General features: G+C 36.9%; 1 protein-coding gene across 1 annotated transcript in view; it reads left to right on the top strand.

Annotated features, from left to right (window-relative positions):
* SOS2 (SOS Ras/Rho guanine nucleotide exchange factor 2) overlaps positions 1-24,629 on the top strand; it is a 2,018,564-nt gene that overhangs the window by 1,281,825 nt on the left and 712,110 nt on the right. The window contains exon 14 of the mRNA XM_044074288.1: positions 15,384-15,606. Within this exon, the coding sequence (XP_043930223.1) occupies positions 15,384-15,606 (223 nt within the window). The remainder of the gene's footprint in view (positions 1-15,383; positions 15,607-24,629) is intronic.

Here is a 24,629-nt window from a genome sequence, read left to right as displayed (position 1 = left end):
TCCTTATGTACAAATTGGGAACTACAAAAGGTCCCTGACATGTCCAGGTTATTGTAATTGCAACACGAATATGGTCATATATGTGGCTACTTGTTTATCTTGTCCAGCGTTTTAAGTTGGAATGACCACAAGAAAAATAAGGCAAAGGATAGTGGAACACACCAGTGCATAAAAAACAAAAAGTTAACTAATTCTTTATATACTCACAGTAAGGACTGTATGAATTTTAAGAAATTTATATTTTTTGTCATTGACAGATTATACACCAAAGATTTTGGTGGAGATTACAAAAACATGCTTGAAGTTAGAGAATGCATATGGCAGATTAGATTAGAAGCCAACACACAACCTAGCATTAATGACACCTTATCTTTGGCATGTATATTAAAGCATAAAGCTTTATGTATCTGAAAAGTTGTAACTTTGTAACAAGGAAATACAAGGGATTCCCTAAAGGAAGGAGTTTCTGAAACATCTACATATTGGTAAAATCTTGTATGTGTGGTGAATTTTTTGACAAGTGTAACTTTGTTGCACCAGCAAGAATCAACTCCCAGGACAAATGACAACAATTTAATTGTATGTTGATGCTCATTGGTTACAATGTTGTTTGAATTTCAATTATAAAGGACTGTTAACATTTTTAACTGACTCTGAATATGCCCTAGTTGGGTGAAAGCGCTAAGTCAGTTCGAGTGTACTTGCTGTTTTATTTTATTTCATTCTGTTTCATTAAAGCTGTTTGGTGATTATACCCTTTGAATCACCAGTAGTTTCTTTTTACAAGTTTGTTTCAATATTGGACTGCAATTTTACATTACAAACCATATTGACATAATTCTAGCTGCAAACATTATACATCATTTATAATCTACCCAGTTATTGTCAGTTAAACATTACATAGCTCATTCAAATCCTGCCTTCTTTTAAACCTCATAGGTTCATAGGTTCATACTAGGCTATCTGCCCTAGGGCATTTATAAGCCTAGCCAGAGTTGTGTGAATTTCACCCACCCCTTAGGTTGAAGAATACTATACCCATTAGTTTGCCGTGCCTCTGTCCAGCAGTGATACAGAGATGATCCCCGGGGTAAACCTACGATCTCCCATCCACTGGTCAAGATTCCTCTTGAACAGAGCCAGCGAGGTGCTCTGTCTCACATGGACCGGGATTCTGTTCCACAGCATAGGGAGTCTCTGGGTGATGAATCTGTCCCTCCAGCACGTCCTGTTTATATCCGTGTTGAGGTTTAAGTCTCTTGCTCTTGTGGCTCTGGTGGATTTGGATTTTTTGAGTTGGAGCATGTCCATTAATTCCGGGTTGGACATGGCCTTGTATGTCAGGCACAGGTCACCTCTGAGCAGACGGTATGCGACTAAATAGAGCTAGAGTTTCTTCAGTCGGGCAGCATATGGCATATTTTTGAGCCCCTTTATCATTTTGGTGAGGAACTTTTGGGGTCTTTCCAATTGCTGCAGGTGTCGGGTAAGATACATTCCGAATGGGGCATTGTACTCAATCATTGGTCTGATAAGTGAAGAGTACAGGGGAACAATGACCTCCCTTGATCTGGATGTGAGTCCCTTCATAATCAGGTGGGCAATGTAGAAGGTCCTCCTAACCACTTTGGCAATGTGAGTGTCAAAAGAAAGGTTACTGTCAACTTGGGTCCCCAGGTCCCTGATGACCTCTTCTGTGCTTAATGGATTGCCACCTATGTGGTAACTTGGGGTTACCTTGTTTTTACCAAAGGGTATGACTATACATTTTTTGGCGTTTAGCTTAAGGCCATGGCTCTGGCACCAGTTATCCGTTTCTATGAGACCTCTCTGAAGGATATCTGTGTCTGATGGATTTTCAACTATGGCCCAGTTTGCAGTCATCTGCAAACTTTGTCAGCCACAATCCTCCTATGTTTGCCTGCACTTCTGAAAAGTAGATGCCGAACAAGAGGGGCCCAGGACTGAGCCCTGTGGGACACTGCTTGTGACCGGCTTGGAGTCTGACATGGCACCAGCAACTCTAGCCCTGTGGGTTCTGTCCTTGAGCCAGTTTGCAACCCATCTTGTGACATATGGGTTTACATTTAAGCTGGTGAGCTTTTCTATGATACCCGAGTGGGGTATTGTGTTGAAAGCTTTTGCAAGGTCAAGGTAGGCTGTGTGAACTGCCTTACCCTCATCAGTGGCCTTGGTGACTGTTTCAAAAAAGTCGACCAAGTTCAAGAGGCATGATCTGCCCTTGACAAAGCCGAATTGGGTAGGATCCAATGTCTGTAGGTCCCCTATGTCTTTATTTATGAGTTCCATTATGATCCTCTCCATAGCTTTGCAGACCAGGCTTGTTAAGCTTATGGGGCGGTAATTACCAGGGTCCGTAGAAGCACCGCCTTTGTGGAGTGGGACCACAGTTGCCATACGCCACCCTTTGGGTATCCTGTGGTAAGGCTAAGATTAAACAGCAGCCTTATGTGTGGGTTTAGTTCCTCATTGAGTTCGTGTAGCACACAGCCGGGGTCACCATCCAGTCCCATTGATGCTGTGTTTTTAGCTGTAGAGAGAGCAGCTCTCACCTGGGCATTTGAGATGATTGGGAGGCTACACTCTGCTGGGATAGATATTTCTCCTTTTGGGGGGAGGGAGGGGAGAAATTTTCACTGAACCTGTCTGCCAGTATGTTTGCAATGTCTGTGGGTTCAGTGATTTTTGTATCATTTTGGACTAATTCTGAGCATATCTGGGAGTTTCCACCCAGATTTCTAACATAGCTAAAGAAGGCCTTATGATTGTCTTTTGAGTCCTTGATTTTTCTCTCAAAGTTGGCCTTGGATGATTTTATGAGTGATCGTAGTTTTTCACTAGTATTGATCAGAGATGTCTTCCCTTTTAGGGATTTTGCTCTATCTTGTAGTAGCTTTCTCCTCTTGTTGTAAAGTTTGTTTATGGCTGGGGTTCACCAGATCGGGTGCTTGCCTTTGGTGGAAAGGGTCTTGATTTTATTTGGGATTGCTTGATCCATGCAATCCTGGAGGTGCTCGTAGAAAGCATTTGTAAGGGATTCAGCAGCGTGGGTTGTGGTTTCCAATGGCTCAGGGGCCTTGAAGGATACCACACCAGTCTTAAGAAGTGTGAAGTTGGCTTTTGAGAAGTTCTTCACTGTGGTCTTTTTGTTGGGGTGGGGCGGGATGTGGATCTCCAGTGAGATTAGTTTATGGTCTGATCTCACCAATGAGGGATATACTTCCGGTGTGGAGCATTTTGTCCCCATGTTTGTGATGATCAGGTCTAGTATATTTTCACCTCTTGTGGGAATGGTGACAAGTTGTTCCATAGCATTTGAGTTTATGAACTCCAGGAACCTTTGGGCTAGGGTATTGGGGCTTGAGTAATGTTCCCAGTCTATGTTTGGGTAGTTGAAGTCACCCAATATGATGGTGTTTGGAGAGACATTTATACTCTCCAGTGTCTTCAGGAAGGCTGTGTGGGGTTCCTGATTTTGAGAAGGTGGCCTGTAACATGCTACAAACTGTAGAGCAGTTTTGCCTATGGTTAATTGCACCTGAATGGTCTCTGATGCTTCGTGAGTTGCCACCAGCCTGGAGGTGTGGGTATCCTTGATGAATATGGATACACCCCCTTCTTTTGTGGTACGGTCTGGGTTTTAGGGCCGGAACGCATGATATGAAGTAAAACCTGATAGTGCCGGGGTGCTCTCAGGAGCCTTGAACCAGGTTTCAGTCACAGCACAGACATCAATGCTCTCCATACTGAGGAGGGCTTCAAGGGCGTGCATCTTGAGATTTAGACTTCTGGCATTGAGCAGCATTACCCTTAGTTTTTTTCCATTATTGTTTTCTAGGGCGGTGGGTTTAGAATTTGAGCCTTGTCTAAAAAAGGCACTATGGGGGTGGCAAGAGCCTTTGCTAATATCCGGAAACCCAGGGGTGACAGGTGCAAGCCGTCCCTTGCGAAGCAGCGTGGCTTGTCAAGCATGTCATTCCAGGCAGACAGACATTGAATCCCCTTAGAATGACACCAGAAATTAAGCCAATTATTAAAACTGATCATTTTGTCTCTGTATTGTGGCATCATTCTTGGTGAAGGTAGGATACTGCTCAGGGTCAGGGTCATACCAGCCTGGGCTACATAATCTGAGAGTTCCTTTATGTCTCTTTTCATGTAGTCCAGGGAGGTACGTCTCAGGTCATTCACACCGGCATGGACAATGACTGAGTCATACTTGTACTTGCTGTGGAGTGACCTGAGTGCTTGTGTTATGTGGCGGATTCTAGCGCCCGACAGGCAGCTTACTGTGACCCTCTCCTTGTTCAGTCTAGTGAGTGGGACGTCAGTGTGTCTGACTATGGAGTCACCTATGACAAGTGTGTCTGGCATTGTGTTTGGCCTTAAGGGCTGTGACTGATTTGCACACTGACTCTGTGATCTATGTGTTGCTTGTGTTATGTCATGAGGTGGCAGTTGTTTGGGTATCTGCTTTGGAGGCCTCTGCTGTTTTGGATTGATTTTTGATCAGTGCCTCCGAGTATGTCTTTGTGTGTTTATGTGCTTGATTTGTAGTTGTGATAGTTCTATGTGAGACTGGGTTTATGGTGTGTGTGGTTACCTTCTCCTCCTGTCTGGTTTTGCCTCATTCCTCCCCTGTATGTATTGTTACCACAATTTCCATTTTTTTCCTATGTAATTTTCTTCTACCATTTTCTAAAGATCCCAATTCCAGTTGTTTATCTCTATTACTCTATTCACTACTTCTAGTACAGTTGGTTTCAACTTTGATTTTCATTTTCTAGTAATTCCTTTTTTGGCAACCACCAACTCGGCAAGGCCTTACTATGTCTAGGCAATTCAATTTCTGTATCATTTCCCTAGTTACACCAATTTACTCATGAAGTTTTTCTGACAGAGCAGTCTGCAGGGAATCGTCAAAGTTTGCCAGCTCATTATACTCCCAGAAAATATGTTCTCAATGACCTCTTATTCCTCATAATACCTCCAACATTTGTTTTCTACCCGAAGAAAAATTCTCTGCAGTCTTCCTGGGGGTATAAAATATCTATGTAAACATTTCCAAACAAATGTCCTAAATCTTCTAGATTTTGTTGATATTTGGGAGACAGACATATAACCCCCATTGTTTTTTGTGAATTTCTTATCCAATCTCTTTCCCAATCCTTTCTAACCTCCTTTTATATGATGTACTAATTATTCCTTTTTTAAAAACAGCTTCTCTAGATTCTACTAAAAACTCTACCAGTGCTGGTCTTTCATTTAGGACCCCCCCCTTTCTTTCTCTTTACCTATTCTCTGATATCAATCTTTGATGGGGAAGGCAATCTCTGCCCTGTAGTCAAATAAATTCTTGGCGTCTTCCCATTCTATTACCTTCCCCTCTGTAGTTATTTGCTCCCAATACCTTGGTTCTTTTGCAAGTTTTCTCCAATAAATTCTAGGCCCCTCTTGCCTATTGTCTGTATTCCTAATTGCAGTCATCCCTATTGGCAGAATCTCCTTTCTTCATTCCCGTGTTGGCTTAGTTCTTAGAATACTTTCTTCTACTTTATGAATATAATATTCTCTATGGTTATTATTATTCTCCTTAAAGGTCTGCATCCAAAACCCCATTCACTCCTTGTTTCTTGAGCATCCCCTGTGTTTCATTATCGTACCTTTCCACACTGAATTATAGGTTTCTGCTTGTGGTAGGTATAGGAGCCTTTACTGTGTAGCTCTGAAATGCCCCTTCAAATTGGATAATCCCAATCTACCTTGTTCTGTTGTAAGAATCAGCTTATCCCACTTGACTGTTGCCGTCTTCCCCTCCCAGATAAAACCTTTCAGCTCTTTATTAATTTCTATCCACAACTTCTCCTCTGCTTCATAAAAATATGACTGACCTTTGCGTAAGATTAAAGGGACTAAAATTGCTTGTATCTTGATATCCATATAACAGAACTTCCAGTTTCTCAGTTTTTATATTATCTTTTGTTTAGTCTTTTCCCACATATCCTCAGCTGACACGCCAGAATAATTTTAATCCATACTGCTAAACACTTCATTTTATCATGTCCCCATAAATATGGATATTGCTGAACCAATTTTTGTGTGGCTACTTAATTTATTGCTATTGCCTTTCTTCTAGCTTCATTAATGTTGTTTCCCAAAAAGATTTGAAACTCTCTCAAAATGTTCCACAGTACTGTAATGTCCTTTTCTGGTTTTATCAGGTATAAAAGGCTATCATCTGCAAATAGAGCCAGCTTTTCTTGACAACCATAGCAATTATATCCTTGAATTTTTGAGTCACTTTTTTTCTTTGCCAGTGATTCTAAATATAATGCAAATAACAAAGGGGAAAGAGGACACCGCTTCCTGGTTCCTCTGCTCAAGCAGAAATTATCAATGAGGAGCCCACACACTTTAATTTTCGCCTCCAATCCTTCATATATTCTCCTAATCAGCTTTATAATTTTATCAGGGACTGCAAATGCTTCCATTTCCCTGCTCATAAAGTCCCAGTTTACTCTGTCAAATTCTTCCTCTGCGACAAGAGCCACTAACAACAGTGGTATTTTCTTACATACTGCTTCCCTCTGGATCATCAGTGTTCTGTTAATGTTATCAAATGTTTGCCTCCCCTCCACAAAATGATATTGATCCATATCTATCAATTTTGGCAACACTTTTGCCATTATTTTAGCCATTATAGACATAAACACTTCATAATCATGGTTTAGGATTGAAATGGGCCTGTATGAAGCTTGATCTGATGGATCTTTACCCTCTAAGTATTATAGCTACCACAGCTTTCTTCCAGGATGTTGGTACGTCTCCTTCCCTTAGAATATTGTTAAAAAAATCCTTCCTGATTTTTATCAGTTTTTTTCCCTCCTAGCTTCCGTACTTCCACAGGAATACTGTCTGTTCCTGGAGACTTTCTTGTCGTTTGGTTATACATCACCATTTTTATCTCATCTCCTCCTATTCTAACTGTTAGCAATTGAGCCTCATCTACCTCTAACCTTATTTAATTTTTCCGTAAACATTTTTATTTATACCTTTTCATTTCCATTATTTCTCTTCTTTATATAGACTTTCCGAAATATTTCTAACACCTCTAGAGGATCTCCTGTTTTCTTTCTTGTTATAGTCTCCCTAAGGCTGGTGACAGCCCTTTCTACTTTCTGTTGCCTGAGTCATTGTGCTAAAAGTTTTTGTGCTCCAGAGTTATTATGATAAACAGCTGCTTAACAGCAATCTTTCTAAACCCATCCATATTATTGAGGTAATCCCTTATTGTCTGTTTAGCATTCTGCAGTTGCTTCTCTTCTTCAGTGAGATTCACCCTATTCTGCAGTACTTAAACAGTTGTCAGTCCCTATAAATAATTCTTGCTACTTTTTAACCATATCACCTTTTTTTTTTATTTCCACCCTATTTTTAAATTCCACTTTATTTTTTCCCCACTCCTTAACTATATTTTCAAAAGAAATGTCTATATTCGCTAATAGCTCCTGAATAATTTCCACTACCCATTCCTTAATTTCCTCTTTTCAGCATATAGGTGGGAAAGCACAAGTGTCTCATTTTTATTTCATTACACTGTGTTTTTATTTTAGTTATTATTGACACATGATCGGAAATAGTTATTGGATGTGTATCAAGACCTTCAGTTAAATGCACATGTTCCTTTGAAAGGTAAATTTTAGTCTAGCCTATGCCAGTTTTTGTATCTTGGGGAATAATAAGTAAATTCACTTCAAATTCCTAGTACCAAATTCACAAGTTCCATGCCAAATATTTTCATAAATTTCTTCAAAAGTATACCCTCATTTTTTTATACTTTCCCTTTTGGGCCCCTAGACGCATCTTCACTGCTACAAATCAAATTCCAGTCCCCACCTGTAAGTAATATTCCTTGCTGAAAGCGGATTATTTCTCCCAGAATTTTCATAAGCTCCATTATAGCAGCTTTAGGTAGAATATAAACACATGCTAGTGTAATCCTCCTCCTTTTCCACTAGCCCCTTAGTACTACAATTTTACCATTATTATCTTTTTTATGCTCTTCTATCACTATTGGAGCTCCTCTTGCAGTTAATATAAGTACTCTTTTCCTTTGTCCCAGGCTTTCCTCTGAATAACCGTCTCGAAAACCTTTCTTTATCAAATTCCCATGTTCAGTTCTTTCCAAGTGCGTTTACTGTAACATAGCTGTTTGTACTCTACATTTTTAATATAGTTCACTATCTTTCTTTTTGTATTTATCTGTGAGACCATTGACATTTAAAGACATTACATAAATCATCACTGTATTAAAAAGCTATTATTCCTATCTTTTATGTATAACAGCTTTTTTATAAATGTCTAGTTCCTGCTTTTGCATTACATGCATACCCTGTTTGGCAGGTTGAACTTTTATACAGTTGTTTCTTGACATTTCCATTTGAGCCTCTGTCACTTCTTACAAAACATTTTGTTTTATTTAAAGCCCTCAAAAAAACACACCCCAATACCCCCATAAAATCTATTAACTTAATAGTAACACACAAAACTATGTAGATCTTCAAATATTGAAGTTTTATCCTCCTAATAGGAACAAATGTTCCAAACTTACAGCCATACTGACAGACCTGAGCTAACCTAAAAGAAAGGATATCCATGCTAAGACAATAGCATCAGCACTTGTATACTAAACAGGTTACAAACACGATGCTGTATTGACTAAAACCTATATTGTTTAAGTCTTTGTTGAGTATAAAAGGGAGACTTCAATACCAAACTGCATTTAAAAAGAGGACATTTCATTTGGGGGGTTAATATAGCAAGGACTTGAAGAATCGCCCTCTCCAAGAGTTGAGATAAGGATAGGATTATAGAATTGTTTTTAAAGCTATGAGTGGGCTGGGATGTTTGAGTTAGAAAGAAAATAGATCACCCTTATGTAAAGCATGATTATCAGAAGAGCAGTAGAGGGGACTAGGGGATGTTATATTACAATACGGGATCAGAGGGAAGGTTGTAGGGGACATTGGTACCTTGAAGGGCAGAGACAGAGGCATTTGGTGAGTAAGTGAGTGGGTTCTTACCCATTTTCCTTCTTTGATTTTCTTCTTCACTTAGGTATAACATTAACCTGTATAACAGCATATAGCTAACTACTTTGAAGGTAGTAGGCCTCATGTGTTTTTAAGTGTAACAGCAAAGAGGACAGTAGCCATATCAGCAATAGAAGAGGGATAAAAAACATGATTGTAATGTAATTCTTTTTTTATGTTTTATTTTTGTTCCACAACATAAACAGTTATTTTGTTATGGCACTATATGAATACCTGGTAGAGTTTTTATATGCTGTACTAAAATATCAGACAGAAAAAGAGGGTCACAGTTACAGGTCTTTTAAATAAATAACTTTTGGAATGTTTGTGAGTCAATAAAGAACTGACTAGGTCACAGAGATTTTACTTGTAGACGTTATGCAGAAGGTACCGAAGGTAACAAACTAGTAAGAAAAAAATCCACGACGCTGTCAAGAGCACACAAGCCATTTATTGCAACACACTGTACAGACTAAGTGCTTTCACCCATAAATCTGTTTGGTTTCTTTGGAGTACAGTTGACCATACAAGGCTGCCCTTTATAAAGCAAAATAAATAAATAATCAGTCAATCAATTATGCAAATGTCCAATAAAAAACAGTATATAATAAAAACATTCAAACGTTCCATGTAACATTCAAACATTCAATATAAAAACATCAGTATAAAAATGTGCAATATGAGCCTACAATATAATGAACCAAGCAATATAAAAAGGCCATAAAGGCTCACTACTGCTCAAAAATGTAGTTTAAAACCTGAAGACTTAGAAATATTAAAATAGTGTTAAAACAGTTGTGCAAACCTGCAATACAAAACACATGACATCAAAGCAATTTTTTTTAAATTATAGCAATGTCATACAAAGTGTGATTTGTATTTCAAAGTACTGCAAATAGAAATAGAAATACTGTCATTAATACCTGGTGGTTTGGTTGCATCCAGTCAGAGTTACCATAAGCATTCTCTTGTTTCCAATAAAGTTTTGAAATCACCACCAGCATCAATCTTTAGTACCCTATCAATCACAAAAAATAAAAACCTTTTAAAATTCACACATGACTCACTGTGGGTAAATAAAGCACTGACTTTATTCTTATTTCTGATGTCTCTGTTGTGCTCTAAAATATGCTTTAACGTACGTATACTTTTGCCCACATAAAATGCAGGACAAATTAAACAGGTAGCTAAGTAGATGACCATGTCTCTCTTACAGCTGCAATGCCCTGGGCATTTAAATGATCTTCTATAGTCGCTAATATAGACATATGGGCCATCATTAATAAACTTGCATGTACTACACATACCGCATTTACTCATATGGGAAATGTTGTGATAAGGGGTCACTGGACCTCTTTCTAGCAATTCTTTCAAGTTCACCTCTCTACTGTATGTAAAAATGGGTGCTGGGCCCAGTGTGTCTCTCAGATCACCAATAAACACACTGTCCTATGTCATTTGAATGATCCTCTTTACCTTAGGTGCTGTATGGTTGTATTCTAATATCATAGCAGCACTCTTGGTAAATTTGTTTTGTTCTGTAAACCCTTGGTTAACAGTGTTAATCAAATCTCTTTTGTCATCCAAGAGAAAAGGCTGAAAGGTGGATTTCCTTTTCTTGAGGATCACATTTCGTGTCCTAAGCAGTAGGTCCATAGGGTAACCTGTATTCCTAAACATATCTATAAGTTTAGACATCTCTTTCCTAAATGGTTCATCTTGGCTAACTAGCCTTGACAAGCGAACCATTTGCCGTTTCACATTTGTCTTTAGGGTGTAGGCGTGGCAGCTCTCGAAATGGAGGAAGGAATTACTGTAGGTGTTATTTACGAAAAATGCTTGAACATATTTCCCCATCCTCTTTGTACAGGAGAGTATCCAAAAATTCAGTTCTGTCTAAATTACTATGACTGGTAAACTTCAAAAACCCAGTCGTGTTTACCAGATAGTTAATAAATTCTAGTAATTCCTCCTTTGTACCTCTCCATAAAATTAATATATCATCCAGATATCGTAAATAGATGATCATTTTGGACATACAATTGGAGGTAAACACATATTGCCTCTCCCATTCGGGTCTATATTATAACACCGAAAGTGCATATGTGTGACTACATAAAAGTCAACATATAATGCACCAAACCTGAAAATAGCGAACAGCCATGTAATAATTTTTCCCTAGGGAAAAAACGTACATGGCCATTCGCTAAAAAAAAAATAATTTAACACCATAAACATATCCATACGATGCGGATAATTATCCGTGATAACATAAAATTAACAAAACTAAAAAATGATTTATAGCTTTAAAAACTTGTATCCACAATGATTTATTGTTTGAGGTAAACAAAAACCTCGATTTGACAAAATATTACTTGACACTGATAAATTTGTTAAGACTGGCCTAGAACGTAAGCAGGGGAAAAATTTTGAGAGATACTAGTGAATACGCTAGAAATAGAACGTACCCAACAACAAAAAGCAGGGGTAATGTGGCGACTGTGGAACATGGCAATGGTAGTTCTATGGTACAAGATGACAATGAGGTTACACCCAGTGATGCATTTGAGGACAATGAGGCTTTTTTAGACACACCCCTGAGGTGGTCCGATCGTATAAGGAACCGCAGCCAACTTCAGAATGCCTCGAATGTTACACCTGTAAGGGGACAAACAAATCAACCGAGAGGAAGATGGGGGGGGGGTCAACGCTACACATGGTGTAATCAGTGGCGCAATCACAATTCCAATTTTCATGTCAACAGCAGAACCAACTACAATTGAGTTTAGTATGTCCTTCTGATAATATGCTGCTAGATAACCCCTTCAATGCTTAACTTTTCATCTCTGGATGTATTTAATCCTGATTTTGCGAACTTGCGTGATAATGACAAACTTATTAGCACAGAGACACTATGTTGTAAGCATTTTTGTGTTCAAGACTTTTCTATTTATAATTTTACTGATTTGGATATTTCCACTGATCATCTATCCTTGTTACAGAAAGGATTTTCTTTTGTGCCTATGCATGATGTGAGAATTTACTTCTGCAACTAAAATTGATACTGTACTATTAAATTTAAAGAAATTTTTTACCAACAGTGGAAACCCCACCGCTGACAACATTTTGAGTTTTAAGCAGAGTAGTACCTTTATTCCACCTAGCAACCCCATGATTATGGTGTTTGAACGTTTATGTGATGAAACCTGACAGAGGTGGGGGGAATGTGATGATGACCAACACTGACTACACATGCAGAATGGAGGAATTATTGAATGATAGTGATACTTATGAAAGAGTTTAGAAATTTGATGTCTGTTGTACCTATGCTAAAATAGATTGGCAGCTTTGAGTTTTTGTGTGAGGGGATTATTTCTGATGATGAGTATAAATATCTTACGGTGGATACCTTGTTACTCCTTGTATTCATAAAAACATGAATTCCACTCCTTTTAGACCCATCATAACTGCCCGGGGGTCAAAAACTGAACCTATGGCCTCATTTATTGACAATAGTTGTAAAAAAATTTTTAGATAGGACCCCCCCCCCACATATTAAGAGATTTTTGCCACTGTTTAGACATCATTAGGAATTTAAACTGCAGTGAATAATTTTTGTTTGTAACAGTAGATGTTATCAATTTATTCTCTGTTATACCACAATACTGGTTTGGAGCTTTTTAGTAACAGTTTGATTAAATTTAGCAAGTTGCACAATGTCAAAAGAGGACTAATAGTTGACTTGATGAAGACTGTATTGTCGAATAATTTTATTTTGTTTGATGGGGAGTTTTACAAGCAGATTAAGGGTGTAGTGATGGGTGCCAAGTGCGCCCCTATATATGCGAACCTTGTGCTAGCAGAATGGGAGAGGCAATATGTGTTTACCTCCAATTATATGCCCAAAATGATCATCTATTTATGATATCTGGATGATATATTAATTTTATGGAGAGGTACAAAGGAGGAATTACTAGAATTTATTAACTATCTGGGAAGCACGACTGGGTTTTTGAAGTTTACCAGTCATAGCAATTTAGACATAATTGAATTTTTGGATATCCTCCTGTACAAAGAGGATGGGGAAATATGTTCAAGCATTTTTTGTAAAAAAAAAAAAAAAAAAAAAAAAAAAAAAAACTACAGTAATTCCTTCCTCCATTTCGAGAGCTGTCATGCCTATACCCTAAAGAAAATTGTCGTGAAAGGACAAATGGTTCGCTTGTCAAAGCTAGTTAGCCAAGATGAACCATTTAGGAAAGAAATGTCTAAACTTATAGATATGTTTAGGAACAGGGGTTACCCTATGGACCTACTGCTTAGGACACAAAATGTGATCCTCAAGAAAAGGAAGTCCACCTTTTAGCCTATTCTCTTGAATGACAAAAGAGATTTGATTAACACTGTTAACCAAGGGTTTACAGAACAAAACAAATTTACCAAGAGTGCTACTATGATATTAGAATACAACCACACAGCACCTAAAGTAAAGAGGATCATCCAAATGACATGTGACCATGTATTTATTGGTGATCTAAGAGACACACTGGGCCCAGCACCCATTTTTACATACAGTAGAGGGGTAAACTTGAAAGAATTGCTAGAAAGAGGTCCAGTGACCCTTATCACAACATTTCCCATATGAGTAAATGCGGTATGTGTAGTACATGCAAGTTTATTAATGATGGTCCTTATGTGTATATTAGCAACTATAGAAGATCATTTAAATGCCCAGGGCATTGTAACTGTAACACAGAGATGGTCATCTACTTAGCTACCTACTTAAGTTGTCCTGCATTTTATGTGGGTAAAACTGTACGTAAGTTAAGAAAGCATATTTTAGAGCACAACAGAGACATCAGAAATAAGAAAAATGTTAGTGCTTTATTTACCCACAGTGAGTCATGTGTGAATTTTTAAAGGTTTTATTTTTCGTGATTGATAGGGTACCAAAGATTGATGCCGGTGGTGATTTTAAAACTTTATTGGAAATAAGAGAATGCTTATCGCAACTCTGATTAGATGCAACCAAACCACCAGGTATTAATGACAGTATTTCTATTTCCAGTATTTTGAAATGCAAATCACGTTTTTTTTGACATTGCTATAATTTAAAAATTTTGCTTTGATGTTATGTGTTTTGTATTACAGATTTGCACAAGTGGTTTAACACTATTTTAATATTTCTAAGTCTTCAAGTTTTTAAACTACATTTTTTAGCAGTAGTGAGCCTTTATAGCCTTTTTATATTGCTTGGTTCATTATATTGTAGGTTCATATTGCACATTTTTGTACTGAATGTTTTTATATTGAATGTTTGAATTTTATATTGAACGTTTGAATGTTTTTATTGTATATTTTTTTTTATTGGACATTGGCATAATTTATTGACTGATTATTTATTTATTTTGCTTTATAAAGGGCAGCCTTGTATGGTTAACTTTACTCTGAAGAATCCCAACAGATTTATGGGTGAAAGCACTTAGTCTATTCAGTGTGTTGCAATAAACTGTTTGTGTGCTCTTGGCAGCATCGTGGATTTTTGTCTTATTAGTTTATTATGCAGAAGGTGCATGTTGTAGCCGCACAGAATCATTATAGTACATGAATGACATTCTTTGGGCTCAAAGTGTCATTCTTGAGTCGTATGTACAGCTTGTTGATTAGTTTACGTTCTCCCATCAGTAAGCGTAAGTAGCATGTGTTTCAGTCAGTAGTTTCTTACACTTAACGATCTATAGGTTTTCAGATTACTATTGTCCGTTTCTTTTTGTAATTGCTTGCAAATTCTCCTTGAAGCGAAATATATGATTTTTTTTAATTCAGTCCTGTAAACTCAAATTAATATCATTCCTCTGGACAGCCAAAATGTAGTAACTATTTAAAAAAAGCAATTCTGATGAAGCATGCAACTCAAAAAGAATGTCAGTGAGACAAGACCTTCTGAGTCATTTGTAGCCTGAAGCATTCTTTGTGTTGGTTAAACCAGTGTTAACAGAGTATCCAAATAAAAATATATCCGAAGAAGGTCTGATTTGAGTGTGGAAAAATTAATTGAACTGGGAAGAACGGTTAAAACTTTGCTTATTTAGACAATGCTGTTTGAAGTAGTTGAAATTGAAGTTTCTGAAAGCAACTATCTCACACAGTGGATAACTACAGTTAAAAAGCTGTCATGTAAGAAAAAATATGTAGTCTTTTAACTAATTTCCAGTGTTATCACATTTTTAAAAAGTGCTATTTTAAATAAACCTCTTTATTCCTTTACAGGAAAGGCTATGAAGAAGTGGGTAGAATCCATCATGAAAATCATTAAAAGGAAACAACAGACTCAAGCAAATGGAATCAGCCATAATATTACATTTGGAAGTCCACCTCCGCCAGTTGAGTGGCACATCAGTAAACCTGGGCAAATAGATACTTTTGATCTCATGACCCTTCATCCTATAGAAATAGCACGGCAACTCACACTCCTAGAATCTGATCTCTATAGGTAACAGATGATATCACTAATAACTTGCTTTTAAATTATCAGTACTTTGCTTGAACAATGTATATGTGTATAACTGCGTTGGCATGGTGTGAGCATTAGTGGCAAGATTTTATTGTAGTAAAATTCTCTGCATCATTATAATAAAGTGAGACGGTAAGTTCCTAGCTAAGCAAGATTTTGACCACCATTTAAATGTAGTGCTTGTTAGTTTGTAGTTTTCTCTACTTACCATATGAGTGCCACATTCTCTCTTCCGTTTAGCAGTGGTGGATTGGTTCCATTCTGAGTTCACATTTGTGCTGATTAAAAAATTGCAAATAAAATGTTATAACACTGACCTTTTACAAGGCATTCTCAGTTACTGGGTAAAATTGTTAGCTGCTCTCACCAGTTTTGCTGTTGCTTATGAAATGATCATCATCATCTCTTTCTCAGCAAGCAGTTAGGTACCCTTGTCCATACATGCACATTAACACCCCAGGTTCTCAGTCTTGTTGGCATCTTGGCTATTAGCATCCAGCAACAGTTGTGAAATGACAGTGGTGAAAGACAATATGTCCTCCATTTTGTTTCCTTTTCTTCACTGAAATCCAACATTGTGGGTCATAGTGCATCTAAGAAGAAAGTTCATCAGCACGAACAAACAGGGGGAAACCATTTGAATTCCTTGGCAAGCTAGAGAACCTCTCCAATCATATTGCTATTGGCTTTAGAGGATGTCTTTCAGGAAAACTGACAACTCTAATCTTACAAATCTTGTTTGTGGATGACAGCTACATGATCTGCCAGATAATGCTTTTCCTCGCCATTCATCTTAGTTCTGTTTCAGTCATTGCTACTGCAGCTTATGACCACACAAAGACCTGGAATATACGGGTAACTGGCTATCAGACAGTGCCTCCAACAAACAGATCAGTGCGGCAAGGTCTACGTGGTGACCATGATAAATGTTGTGTACTAGTGTAGGTTGTGGAAGGCTATAAAATATAATGAATGGCATTCCTTAATGTCCATTGAATGAGACTGTCTAGTATACCTTTGGATCTGTACTTGCATACATGCCTTCTGTAATGTTGTTTTTGTAGCAGTTTGCTTTCTTTTGAAGTATCTTTTCAGTGACATTCATAGTGCAGTTTTCAAGATTTCCTGCTGGCATTCAGCAGTAGGGTCTTGGCACTCCCTTCTTTGTAAAGTAAATGTTTAAAAAGAAGTTGACAAAATCGATAGCTATCTTGGAGGATGTTTAGGATTTCTTTTTTTTCCCCAAACACCTTTATTAAATTATCACTTGTGACAGGCAAATTTACATTCATATAAAAGTAATCAAACTATATTAACATAAACATTATACTTCACATATATCACTATATATCATATAACCTAGGCAGTATTACATAAATTAGTCAATTCTTGCCTCTTTTTTAAACAAGAAACATCTTTATTAAACCATCACTTACTATATAGGCAGTCATACGTTTGTATAAATGAAAACAAACCACACCGACACAATCCTAAATGCAAGCATTTTACATCACAAACCATAGTGACATAGTGACACAGTCCCATTTGCAAACAATATGCATCACTTATAACCTACCCAATCTTTCTCACTCAAACATTACATAGCTCATTTAAGTCTGCTGCCTTTTAACCTCATTCCTCCCTTGAATGTATTGTTCCTACAATTCCCATTTCTTCCTATGTAGTTTGCTGCTACCCTTTTCTAAAGATCTCAATTCCAGTTATTTTATCTCTGTTACTATATTTACTACTTCCAGTATAGTTGCTTTAGATTTTAATTTCCTTTTTCTAGTAATTGCTTTTTTGGCAGAAACCATTATTAGACACAGCAAGGCCTTACCCATGTCTAGGCAATTCTGATCTGTATCATAGCTCAGAAGAATCATCTCCCTCGTCAGACCAGTCTGCCCACTCAGTTTCTCCAACATTGCATCACACAGGTAATCCTTAACGTCCGTCATCTCACCGCACTCCCAGAAAATATGTTTCCAGTTATCTCTTTCTTCCCCTTCACACCTCTAACACTTACTGTCTGCCTGAGTAAAAATTCTGTGGAGTCAACTTGGGGTATAAAAATATCTATGTAAACATTTCCAGGCAAAAATACTAACTCTTCTAGATTTTTGTTGCACATCTGGGAGACATATATATATATATATATATATATATATATATATATATATATATATATCCTCCAATTGTTTCTTTGTGAATTGCTTATCCAATCTCTCTTCCCAGTACTTTCTAACCTCCTCTCATTAATTCTTATAATTATCATGCAATATTTTATATGATCTACTAATTATTCCTTTTTTAATGGCAGCTTCTGTTCTAGATTCTTTTAAAATCTCTGCCAGTGCTGGTCTTTCATTTAGGACCCCCCCCCCTATTTCTTTTTCTTTTCCTGTACTCTGATATCAATCCTGATAGGGAAGGCAATCTCTAACTTGCAGTCCAAATAAATTGTTGGCATCTTCCCATTCTATCATTTTTTCTTCTCTAGTTATTTGCTCCCAATACCTTGGTTCCTTTGCCAGTTTTCTCCAGTAAATTCCAGCCCACTCTTGCCTATTGTCTGAATCCCTAATTGCAGTCATCCCTATCAGCAGAATTTCCTTTCTCCATTCCTGTGTTGGTTTAGTTCTTAGAATACTTTCTGCTACTTTATGGATGTAATATTTTGCATGATTATTGTTATTCTCCTTAAAGGTGTGCATCCAAAATCCCAGTGTCTCCTTGTTTCATGAGCTTCCCCCGATGTTCAGGATTCCTTGTTTGGCTGCGAAATTTGTCATACTACTAGGCTTACCCCACTATGTTAAAGAGATGTCTCCTCCTTAAGAAAATCTGTAGAGGTATATTTAAGGGGACTGACAAACAATAGAATGTTAAAAAGGGGAAGCTTCCATTACACAACAGCAAAGAATTTAAGTGACCTCAGCTGGAAATCATCCTTCTCTGTAAGTTTTCAGCAGGTCATCATGGGTGCCAGGTTTCTAAAATTTTTGGTGAGTCTTGGGGTTGCAGACTCATGTCACAGAGTTTGCCTGGAGTATAATAAAAAAGGTCCCTTCTTAAAGGAGCAGCATTGTTAAATCACTAAAATATGAAGGATTGCACATAGAGCTTTTCTTTTTACCAAAATCACCCTTTTTGTGACAAAAGTAAATAACAGTGACCCAGACAATGAACATGTGAATGGGTAGAATTTGAAGAGACTGTGAAACACAATGCTGAGATATCCTCACTGTATTTCATTTTAATATCATCCCAGTGTACTTTTCACAGAAGTTAACAAAAAACATTCTTAGGTGTTTTATAGCCTGTGACGGAAGACAGCAAGTGGATGATTATTGAAATTAAAAAAAATGAAAAACATAGGTTAAAAAGTACCAAGTAAGGGCCATGTACAAGCACTGAGAATGTTTGTAGTTCCGTTGGTCCTGTACATAGGCTAAGAAAGCTTTTATCAGCCAGGGGAAAAGTTATTGAAGTAATTTATTTGGAAAGAGTAAAATGGGGTAAGTTGCTTTTTCCTGTTGAACAGGTGGCAAGTGGCTTCCATATGCACAAGTTGGATTGTGGATTTGTATTCGGTATCTGGGTTTGGTTCTTTCTCTTGAACAGGTGAGATTAGGAATACCAGACAGACTGGAAACTTTTACATGTAGCACAAGCAGGTAGATATGAAAAAAGATGATGTGCGGCACTGGATGGAATTACAAGGGATACAGAGAAGCTAGGCTTTTGAAGGCAAGCTCTTAAGACGCATGCAACCCATTATATAGAGTATTATATTTATACAGTAGCAGTCAGTATTATAAAGTCTAAACCAGTAAGGAAGTGTAGAAGGGAGATTTTTGCCAATTTGAATACTTACAACAAAGAGTAAAAAAATAATAGGCAAGAGAAAGTATGAAGTAACTGGAGGAAACTAGCAAAGGCATTGCATTGCTGGAAGCAAATAAATTGGAAGGGATGATCATAGAGAAGGAAGAAGCCAAGCAGTTTTTGATGCACATCTTAAAGATTACCTTCCGTATCAGGGAATCTTCATGGAATATAGGCAAAGAGAGAGAGGGGAAAGGGAGTATTGAATGAAAGATTAGCTTGGGTATGAGTTTTGGTGAAACAAAGTAGCGAATATGCTGTTGTGAAACATAATAAGGCTTACAAAATATAACATGATTACTGAAAGAATTAAGATTACAAAAATGCAAGGAAGAAAGATTAGAATGACAAATTATAACAGAACAATGGGAGGAAATAATAAGATAAGGCCTCTAGGTATACTACAATGTCTAGAAGATTCAAACTGTTTTGATGGATAAGCATGGACAGATAATTTTAGACTCTGTGTAGATGTTAGAGGATTTTTCCTCAAACAAAACAAATGCTGTAGATGTGAAGGGAATAAGAGAGGAAACTGGTTAAAACTTTTGTGGAATGTTTGGAATTAACTGAGTTTAAGGACTCCATGCAGATATCCTGATATGTGTTAGGGAAACATATTAACCAAAAGAGATAACATATTAACCTAGTGTCTTGTTTTAGAATTGTCAAGAAAACAATTACAATGCGTGCAATTTTTTGACACAACTGCTAGGGAAGCATATTATATTAACCAAAGAGATGATGCATTAACTTGGTGTTTCGTTTTAGAATTGTCAAGAAAAAAAATGTTACCTCTAAGTGTTAACCTAGTTGTTGGAATTTGGGAACTTATGTGGGCAATGACTTAACTTTTATTCAGCATGTGTTCATTGTTGTAAGAAAGTCCTTTTTATATTGCACAGCTTATAAACAAAGGGATTTTTGTCTGGTTTTAGGGATGTCACTGTCCTGCTTTACTAAGCCCTCATTAGGCCACTCCTTGAATATAATGCCCCTTTTGGATTGCATCTGTCCAGACACAAGCAACAACTACAACATCCACAGAGATACTTTTGCGAAAAGGGCACAAGGCTTAAACAACATGTCCGATGTGAACTGACTATGGACCATCTCAAAGTCCTGTCACTATACTCTCTATCTTACAGACTGCTAAGAGGTGATTTGTATTTGGCATACAAGGCATCCTCTCATCCAGTATTTATTGATTTACTGCATATTAGCAAGTCAAATGTCATCAGAAATACTCTGTGTAGGGATCTAAACCTCTACTGCAACATCAAGAAAATGGTTTGGAGGGACAGGTATATATTTGCAAAGGATATCTCTGCTCTGAAACACACTCCCCAGCCACATAAAATAAAATTCATCTCTGTCCATATTCAAGCGCAACTTGGATCTGTGGATGGGAATCAGAAATTTTACCCAAAGTCTGCCCCCTGTGCTACTAATGGGGAGAGGCAGTTTCGAAATGCTTTTTTCCATGCATGGGTCTCCTCAAATTATCTATGATACGATCTCACTTATTCTCATTGTGAGTAATATACAATTATTGATCATGGGATAGGTAAGGCCAATCTCTAACCAAGTGGGATAGGTTAATGTGATCACAAAAATTGAAATTAGCTAGGGTTAAAAATGGCCCACAAGGGCAGATAGCCTAGTAGTTGCCTATGAACCTACAAGACATTGAAAGACCTTATTAAGTTTAATGTTATGAGCACCCAAAAAAAGCAATTGTATGAAAGTGGAAATCAAAGATTAAACAGTTTGTAACTGAAGTCATAAATATTGTAAAGGAAAGAAATGAAATAGACATTTGCTCATTTTTAAAAGATGATGGAAGTAATTTTCCAAAAAAAATAAATAAATAAATGAGGCAGTTGGGAGCTATACACACACACACATACACACACACACACACACACACACACACACCAGTGCCCAAATCGATAACTAAAATAATTAGTTGGTAGGAAATGAAAAGTAATTCTGTACGTTCTAATGCACAGGAGTAAAGAATAGCATTATGATCGAAATTGTATGCATAATACATTTACATGATAATAGTGTTATTTTGATATTTCTTTTTTTATTAATGTCTGAGCTCATATTTCAAATTAATGTAATGAGTAAATAAAGTTGTACAGTAAAGGTATGTTATAGCTTGATGAGGTATTTTAACTCCACTTTAAATAAAAATACAGGCTTATGGTACATAGCTCTGTTTGGCCACAAGTATGAAAAACTGGTAGACTAACAACTCTTTGGAAAACGTGTTCTGGTTTATTGTGAGACTGCTGATACCAGTGCAGATAAACCATGGACAGATATACAATGTTTTATTTCTAGTTTATGTAGCTTTGTAATGTTTCACATATGTATTGCACGTACGTAAAATTATATGCCATAGATCTCAGTCTAAGCAATGATTTTCCATGCGTTGAAAGCCCAGGTTATGCATCTAATGTGAGAGTGATCTAGACTGCAAAAATTTGAATGTAAATAAAGCAAAGACTGGATCTCTCTTATTGCCAACAGTATTTTCAGCATGCCACATCTCTCTCTCTCTCTGATTTAACTTTATTGTAGAAATTTCCTGTAATGTTATTTAAGTAAGGCACAATACCACATGCTTTGATGATGAATAATGCTGCTGCTGTAAATTAAAAAATAGATTATGATGGTATTGTGTGGTTACCATCCACTTAGCGTGCTTTGGGTAGTTCATATTTTGTTCTTTCCAATAAATGAAATTATAATTCATACAAAGGAGTAGAAAACTGGCACAATATGTTACGAATGGCTTCAATTGTATGTAATGAATTTAAGATGAATTTTGTAGCAACAGTACAAAAGACAGTAAGAAAGTCAGAGGGTACATGGCACTACACTGCCTGTATCCTTTTCCTACTCTTTCCATTTTTTTTTTATTTTAACTTGCCTTTTGATTTTAGAAAAAAAAAAAAACATTTTATCCATTCATACTAGGTAATATGACTCAATAAAGGTTATCCTCAAACATGTCTAATACTATATTATAGCCATAATGTTGCTTTTCCTGCCAAAAAATTCAAGCAACAGCAGAGAAGCCAAGTCTCACCAAGGGCTGTGACCATGGTAGGAACTCTGGTTAAAACATAGAACTGCTGTTTGATAAACGTTCCCTCCCAGTGATCAGTGTGTATTTAGTAAGTGCTTAAGTCCTCAGGCCTGGTTCCTCAGTATTATGTTCATCGAGAATGTTTACTATTCTGGGACTATAATTGTAAGTGGTGTGTTCAAATTTTCAGGGTGGTTTTCCTTCCTCCATGGCTTTGCAACATTAGCAGGAATATATTTAAGTAAGGAGGGTATGGCATCAGAGCCCTCATACATGATATGGTTTCCCTGTGGAATAAATATTCTAATAGACTTAAAAAAAAAAAAAAACTGAACCACCACGAAATGGCATAGACAAACAATTTATTTTGTGCTTTTGTCCTTTTTCATTGGACTTCTTCAGAATCTTGTGTTGAATTGTTACAGACTCATGCATTATGGTATTTCAGGCAGTGATGTTGGCAATAATTTGTGATCAATGGAATTTTTTTGGCAATTGGAGTGACACCATTTCATAAGCAGAGCATTTTAAAACGTTAAGAAATGAAAGACTTGTACACATTGTGAAAACAGCTAATATATGTTGTAAAGTGTACATCAACCCCTTCCTTTTTGTATGGGTTCAGCAAGAACTTAAAAGTAGGCAAGATTGCTGTTTTGGAAATCTGGACAAGCATATCGTACCTTTCTACACTGAACAATGTCATAGCATTTGTGACTTTCATGAGATATTTTTATGGCGTACTGTTAACAGTTTTCCAAGTTAGAATTGCATGAGAGGCAAACTTATTCAGCCATTTAACCTCGTCTAAGATGATTAGCCAGTTCTGGAAAATGTGTGTTACAGAAAATATTTTTTAATTAACATGTCTTCCATCATTTCTCCTATTAATATAAGGAATGCATTTTATTTGACGTGGAGCTTATGTTTACCTACTCAGTCCTTACTTCTTACTTTAGAAATATCACTGATGAATTTAATTGAATCGTGTACCTGTACTGTGATATATCATGTCATAATTTGTCATAATGATTTATTCTTAGAAATTATGCAAAATCCATGACTCGTTAGTTATTGTTGGTTAAGCCTGGACAACTTTGTTGAATAAGTAGTAACTAAAATTTCCAAGTTTAAGTAATTTATTTGCCTATAACACAATACAGTATTCACTTGTTACCGTGTTTGTTGTACTACTGCTTTGTAAACAGAATACCATACATAAAAACATCTATCACTCATACAGCTGAATGGCACTCTGATTGTTTTGTCTGCCAAGTCTGCTAAACTAGCTGACATTTCTCAGTACTAGTCAGGTTGGGTGATTAACACTTGCTTTTCTTGCAGTGATGACTGTTTAATTAAAAATTCAAATAAAAACATTAGGGAGACATCAGACATGCAGGTTTACCAAGTATTTAATAGAGCAATTAAGCCAGTCTCTTTGGTCAAGTTGGAAACTTTGTACATTCATGATTCTGTGAGCTTTTGACAACAATCCTGCAAGTAAAGTTGTTAATTATGAGCTCCTTTCTTCCAGATTGCAACTGACAAGGAGGATGGACAGTCACTAGTCAAACTTGCAAACAGAAATATGTTTTTGTTGTTGTCCAAAAGTAGTACTGTTTATTGTGTAAATGACAAGTTGAAGGAGTGGCATGAATGAAGATTATTTCAAAGCATTTTTGTGGCGAGAAAGTTCTGTTTGGACTTCCATTATTAGTGGGGCTCTAGCTTCAGCTTGCCAACCAGTACTGGAGCTGAAGCCCCCTGGCTAGTTACAGCTTGACAGCTATGCAAACCATACTAATTCTTTGCTTTCCACTAAAACATAGAATATTGGTTTTCCAATTATTCCCATAGTTTTATGTTCTAATCCCCCCCTCCCCTTTCTAACTCCAATATGTAAATCTGGAAGTATTTTTCATTTTTCTGTCATAGTAGTATTTCTGTTATTTTGTAGTGATTTCCAGACATCAGAAATACAGGTGAAGTAGGTAATTTGCTTTTT

Source organism: Protopterus annectens, chromosome 6.part0 (genome assembly GCF_019279795.1).
Source record: "Protopterus annectens isolate FY-2018-M chromosome 6.part0, PAN1.0, whole genome shotgun sequence".
In the NCBI taxonomy this organism is placed as follows: domain Eukaryota; kingdom Metazoa; phylum Chordata; order Ceratodontiformes; family Protopteridae; genus Protopterus; species Protopterus annectens.
The sequence above is the reverse complement of the archived record's forward strand: the minus strand, read 5'-3'. Positions and strand labels throughout refer to the sequence as shown.